Source organism: Buceros rhinoceros, unplaced genomic scaffold, assembly GCF_000710305.1.
Source record: "Buceros rhinoceros silvestris isolate BGI_N320 unplaced genomic scaffold, ASM71030v1 scaffold29102, whole genome shotgun sequence".
Taxonomy (NCBI): domain Eukaryota; kingdom Metazoa; phylum Chordata; class Aves; order Bucerotiformes; family Bucerotidae; genus Buceros; species Buceros rhinoceros.
In genome coordinates this window covers 1-6645 of record NW_010401101.1, presented here as the reverse complement: position 1 = coordinate 6645, position 6645 = coordinate 1, and the positions used below count along the sequence as shown (strand labels likewise).

At 45.2% G+C, this 6645-nt stretch overlaps 1 protein-coding gene across 1 annotated transcript; it reads left to right on the top strand.

Moving 5' to 3' along the window:
• The first annotated feature begins 968 nt into the window (after positions 1-968).
• Positions 969-4356, top strand: LOC104489942 (inverted formin-2-like). Its single transcript, XM_010132162.1, has 4 exons — positions 969-1362; positions 2701-2816; positions 3343-3502; positions 4319-4356. The coding sequence occupies exons 1-4, from the start codon at positions 969-971 to the stop codon at positions 4354-4356; spliced, it is 708 nt and encodes a 235-aa protein (XP_010130464.1).
• The last annotated feature ends 2289 nt before the right edge of the window (positions 4357-6645 follow it).

The window sequence follows — 6645 nt, the reverse complement described above, 5'->3', positions numbered from 1 at the left end:
CAGGTTTATCCCTCTTTTGTGGGACAAACCATCCTCTCTGGAAGAAATTCATCTTTAAAATGATTGCATTCAGCTTTGAAACACACTTGCATTGTATAACTTAATCACTGTGGGTCTGAAAATTAATAATCCAGCCTAGAAACCTAAAATTCAGAGTTAATTAGACTTGGCTTTGCTATTTCTCAGTGCTGAATCAGCTCCTCACTCTCCTTCCTGCTAACATCATGGCTGAGACAGGCCACGTCCTCCAGGGAGACGGCCTGGAAGATAGGCTCCCTGTCTCCAAAAAGACACGCTGTTGTTGTCATAGCCTCCACCTGCCATCCCTTTACTTGAAACCTGTCAGACTCTCCCATTATCACATGCAAGCACCTCGTTTTGCAAACATACTTGCTATTACAGTGGATACAGGAACAGATTAAGTGAGCACTATAAAACTGACCTCCACATCAGTCAAAAGAAACAAAAGCAAAAAATAAGAGGTAATCAGATGCTCTTAGGAGCAGGATATGCTCAAAATTACTTTTCCATCCCGTTACGAATGCTTAGAAACTGCACAGCCTCCCCACTGCAGTGGGATTTTAAAGTGGCTTAATGGGCATATGGAGTTCAGAGCTGATAATGCCACTTCCAACCTTATCCTTTCACTGCGTGAAAATAGGTGAAGGCTATTGACTAGTGTAAATTGGCTACTTTTGAAGCTGCATTTGCTGGCTTAAATGTGCTAAGAGTCTCTGCAGGGTTTTCAGGGCCTAAATGTAATGTGTATGGTTAAGGAGGAGATATATTGAGTTTCTTCAGCGGAGGACTGGTTCCAGTGTGTACCCTACATGCAGGGGATGTGCTGCAGTTGAGCTTCACATCCCCATCACTAGAAGAAAAGAACAGGACTGCCAAAGGGTTACTGGTTAGTCTAGACAGGCTTCTCATTTTGTCTTTTCTTTTTCTTTCAGGACAAAGTGTTCACAATGTCAATCAAAAAGGAAAGTGCCCACAAGAAGTGGGCTGCCCTGAAGGAGAAACTTGGACCCCAGGATACTGACCAATCAGAGGCTAACCTGGAAAACGCAGAGCCGGAGCTGTGCATCCGTCTCCTGCAAATGCCATCAGTGGTGAACTACTCTGGGCTGAAGAAGCGGCTGGAGAACAGCGATGATGCCTGGATGGTCCAGTTCTTGGAGCTATGTGGGCTGGACCTCCTCCTGGAAGCCCTGGACAGGCTGTCTGGGCGAGGAGTGGCCAGAATTTCTGATGCCTTGCTTCAGCTCACCTGCATTAACTGCGTGCGAGCAGTCATGAACTCCCACAAAGGCATCAAATACATTGTGAGCAATGAGGGCTATGTCAGAAAACTCTTCCAAGGTGAGAAGACATCTTCCTACTTCATCTGTTACATGCGGCTTGCGGGGGAGGGACTTTCCTGTTGCTTATCCTCCTGCCCTGCAACAGGCTTCTTGCAAATTGCTGGTCACCACTGATTAAAAAGATTGTTTTTTTCTTTAAAATAATACTGCTTTGAAATCACATTGTCTTTGCCACCCAATGCTATTTCCACACAAACGTCTTCAATAGTTTACTGAGAAGCCAGGGATAAACCCCAGCCTTAGCTGTACGCAGGCATGAGAAGTCATCGACCCTTCAGCTGTCAGCAGACATTTGCTATTTAGTCTTTGTGAGTCCCAAGGGCAGAGGGAGAAGAACTGAAAGGGCTTGCAGACTTGTAACCTGTAAAGAGGAGTGAAGGTGGCACGGTTTAGACTGAAGAGAGTCTATTCTCTGTGCTGCACAGTCTGTTCCTTCTAGAAGATGGTAGGTAATACCGCTTACTTTCTCCTGCCACTCCCTTGGCTCGTTGTTACGTATGAAACTTGTCCAGGCATCTCCTAGGACTTGTATGGCACTTAATGTTGGTGGTGCTGGGAGGATAACTTCTGTCCTGCTTCACAGAGCTGAGATCTGTGTTCCCAGGTGTTCCCAGAAGCCCTTATTAATACCTCTTCAGAATGCATTTAGTCTGAAAGCCAGCTTGCCCCCCACTTCAGTGTTCAAGCCCTGTTCCTCTCCACTCTGTATTTTCTTAACGATTATGAAATATAGAGCTGGTATTTTTGTGCTGTGAAAAACATGGGGATACCCATGGCTTTTCAGCAGTCAAGCTTCTTTGTGCACTAATAAAGGAAAAATAAAGTGGTCAAATCCACTCCTCCCAACTCCGAGAGCTCACAGAGAAAGAACAGTGGAAAAAAGGGAATACATGGGGACTGGTTAGAACAATTTGCTGCCTTGATATGCCTATTGGGTGTTTCTGCACTAAAAATAAGACTCATTAACTGAGGAAAATGGTTCATCCGCTGTTCTAGAAAATGCCCGTTTGTGAAAATGGGAAGTAAAATGTGTGATTGCGAGTACTGGGATCCTGGCTGCTGTTGCAGTGTGCCACAGGTGCGAGGAATAAATGAACGCTTACAAGCAGCACCAAAATGCCAATAGGGTACCTGAACTAGTATTTGTTATTCCCACTAGAAGTTACTACCAGTCATTGCTATTGGGATGGAATATTTATAAATTGAGGCATTTTTCTTCCCATCTTCACATACTGGCTCTACTCCTTCAGTCTTTTTTCTGCCACTGGTCATAAGCCATCTAGTAGAAGACACTGAGCTTCAGAACATTTCTTGTTTTGTTTTGTTTTTCCTCCAGCACTTGACACAACTAATGTCATGGTCAAAAAGCAGGTATTTGAGCTCCTGGCTGCGCTGTGCATTTACTCATCAGAAGGCCACGCTTTGGCTTTGGATGCCCTGGACCATTACAAGGCAAGTGTTGGGCTGCAGCAGGAGCTATGGCTGTGCTCTGATGCATGCAGACAGATCCATGTACCACAGAAAAGGGCTGGAAAGGAAGGTCGTTTTGGTAAGAGGCAGGGATTTATAAGGTGAAAACTGCAGGAAATTCGGCCTGATGAGCAAAGTCCGTGGTGCTGCTCTGTGACTTGTCTGGACGGATGACTGCTAACCACAGGGTGCTTTTTGGCAGGAAGGGCACTGCTAAATTAGCACATAGTCAGTGTCTCGTCCGTGGGTTTCACTGGCCACGAGCCCCAGTAGGTGCATCAGTTATCAGAAAGCATAAAGCGATCCAAGAGGAGTTTCACTGACTTCCTCTGCCAACCACACCCTGCTCCATGATGGAGGAGAGCTGCTTTTACCTGTATCTGCCTGTCTTGTGCACAGTGGGGTAAACTGAGAGATTTTAAGATGCTAATTCTATCTGAGAGCCTTCACCAGAGTGGTAGACGTTTCTGATCTGTCCGAACGGAAATATCACTTGTGTTATTAACAGAGTGTGAAGAACCAGCAGTATCGATTCAGCATCATAATGAATGAGCTCTCCAACACAGATAACGTGCCATACATGGTGACACTGCTGAGTGCTATTAATGCCATCATACTGGGGAAAGAAGAGCTAAGAACAAGGACACAAATCAGAAACGAGTTCATAGGTAAGGATGTTTCTTGCTCCTAACTTTCTCTGGAGAAAATCAATTGCCAAGCAGTTTTATTCTCAGAGGTATCCATAAGGTCACTAAAGAGTGTTGGAGAGCAAAACTGCAAATATTAAAAGCAGACTCTTGTTTGGTTTTGGGGGTTTGGGGGTTTTTTTGTCTTTTGGTCTCTATTCTGTTCAACAGCCTTTCTGTACCCAGATTATTTTAACTTTACTGCTTTCCCAGTACTTTAATCTTCTCCGGAATCCCAGCAGTACTGTACCCCTTGAAGTTTCTCAATACATTTCTATAACCAGCCATCTTATGTAGCCACATAATTCCATATGTTGCTGCTCCTCCTAAGTGTAGCTAAGGTTTCTTCACCCTGTTTCTACTCGGTTGAGACACAGAAACTGCTCTGTGATTCAGAAATACTTTCCAGCTGCTTGAATACTGGGATCCTAGGTAGTGTGGTTGGGATTCACCTCAAGTAAATGAGTGCATCGGAGCTGGTGAGCCTGGGCTCCATTTCTCTCTGTGGAGGGCAAGGGACATTTGACTGCACCATTCATCTGACTGATTTTAGATGTCTAACTTGGAATGAGGTGACTTATGCCCCAGAAGTGCCTGTGTCCCCCAGTAACTCCAGGGGGATGTTGCAGTGGTTCTGTGCTGTGGATCTCTTCATTTACTAGATGACCCTACACACTTTGGCAGACCCATCTGAAGATATTTTCACTTCTTTTCTCTGCATAACATTTTATAAAGATCACAGTACATCAGTATCAAGCAGGTGTTAATGCCAACATATCTATTTCTTTGTTCTCCCAGGGCTTCAGCTGTTGGATATTTTAGACAAGCTAAGGTAAGGTTCCCTGTTTAAATATTCTCTTATAAATGATATTCACAGTAATGTTGCTGTGGAAACTTAATACTTATTAGCCTTCAGTTGTGTGAAGTCAAGTGTAGCTGGTGGAGTGGACCATGCTTGTGTGCACCCACTACATGGGAACGGGAGGCATTAGGCCAGTGTTAAGATGCTCTTGCCAACCACAGTGTCACAGGGGACAGCTGTTGGCACAGATGGCATTGACAGAGGTTCTGGCACAGATGGAGCAAGGCTCAGCAACATCCTCATTGGGGCTGCGTTTCAGACTGAACCTGAAATGATGCTGTGGGCTCACTGAGCAGCTTGCTGTATTCAAAATGCCTTCACTGCTGGTGTTGGGCCCAGAAGCGTCCAGCTAAAATAATTTCCTCATGCATACCTGGATGTACCTGTCTTCATGATTTCTTAATTCAAAAATGGTGTTCTGTCAGAAACACCCATGATAAATTCTAGACTGCATTAATTGTGAGTTGTGGTTATCCACGTAACTGGAATTGCTCAATTCAACCCCATAAAAATCTTTCAACAGTGCCAACTAGCAAGGGTAGAGTTCCTGCACTGAGTAGTCCCTCAAGTGCTGAAAAAGTTTGCTTTAGTATTTGGGGTTTTTGCAATCCAATTTTGAGTAACACAGAAGGAAATTTTTCAAACAGAAACATCACTGGAATATTTTCAATTTGTCTTTGAAAAGAAAGGAAGAAGGTGGTCCAGTTTTAAAGAGGTGCAAGTGCCACTTTGTTGTTACAGCTCCGAGGAGAAGTCCGTACAGAGCAAACACTGATCCAGGTTTTGCCATGAAAGGTCCCGTTCTTTTGTATGTGTTGACTGTAGAAAGAGGTGCATTCAGTTTAAGAAAGGGTGCACTGATGGCATTTGATCCTTTATAAATAAGGTAGAATTGGGTACTTTCAACACTGACTGGCTGAGTCTGAGAGGCAAAGAGATAAAAGCCATTTAAACAAAGACAATAAACTGAAAATCAATGAAGGACGCTCCAGTGAAACCGAGTGCTGTAATATTGCAGAGACATAGAGGAGGAGGATCTGCTTATCCAGTGTGATACATTTGAGGAGTTCAAGATAGAAGATGATGAGGAATTATTGAAGTTATGTGATGGGATCAACATGAATGATCATCATGAGGTCTTTTCATCTCTCTTCAATAAAGTAAGTAGGCCCTCACATGGGGCGCAAAGTCATGCAATGGCAAAGTTAACACACTTTGCTTGGAACCAGCCTTGCTGTGATGGAAAACTGCCCTGCCTTACAGGTGAGCCGCTCTCCAGTCTCCATCCAGCTGCTGTCCATCCTCCAGAGCCTGCTGCACTTGGAACCTTCTCATCACTCTAGCCTCTTGCTGTGGCAGTCCTTGGACGCGGTGGTGAACAGAGCCCTTTTGCTTGCAAATGACAGTAAGAATGACATATCCATCCAGTCTTGCACTCTCCTCTTGTTTTCCATTGTCCCTCCTACTGCCCCCAAAAGTCCTTACCAAATGTACATAAAATAATCTATGGGACTTGCTAAGAGCTGAGCAGAAGCTGGGACAAAGCTACACCTCCTGCATAGGGTCAAGGCTTGATGCGAAGCCCCGGCCATTTGGATGCCAGTGAGAGCTGGCCACATTTAGCAGTGGGCTCAGGATTCACGGTCTTGCTTTGATGGTCAAGCCCTGAGCTTTTGGTCATGGGAGTTAGTGGGAATCTGTCCTTGTTGGCAACCTGTTGTCCTGTTGCATGCGCTGGATAGTCTTGCTAGCTAGACATGCTCAAAATAGTGTTTGTGGACCAGGACTGTGGAAGGAAATTAAATTGCCTGGAAGCTAAAAGTGCAGTTGTGTACAGTGAGTGGTCTTTGTGGCTCCAGATCTGCTGCTTGGTGAGAGTTGAATAGCATGAACCAGCCCTGTGACCCATCCCCTTCTCTGACCCTGATTTGTTTCTGTAGTCCAAGGGAACACAGTTGAAGAAGTTATTGAGAGGCTGCTCTCTATCAAGAAACATCCAAACAAGCAAAAGCAAGCTGAAAACCGGCTGTCCAGGAGCGAAAATGGAGGTGTCCAGGCTGAGCTAGAGCCATGTGCACATGTAGCTCAGAACCCAGCACGGTCATCAAACCCCTCCAAGGCACCAGCAACAACATCAGGGCCACCCACCAACGAGAAGATCTCATCCTCCCAGCTCATAGCCTGCTGTACTTTGCCAGAGCTTTCTAACTCTCCACACAACACTGCTCCTGCTCTGGCACCTCCCCCCTCACCACTTCCACCT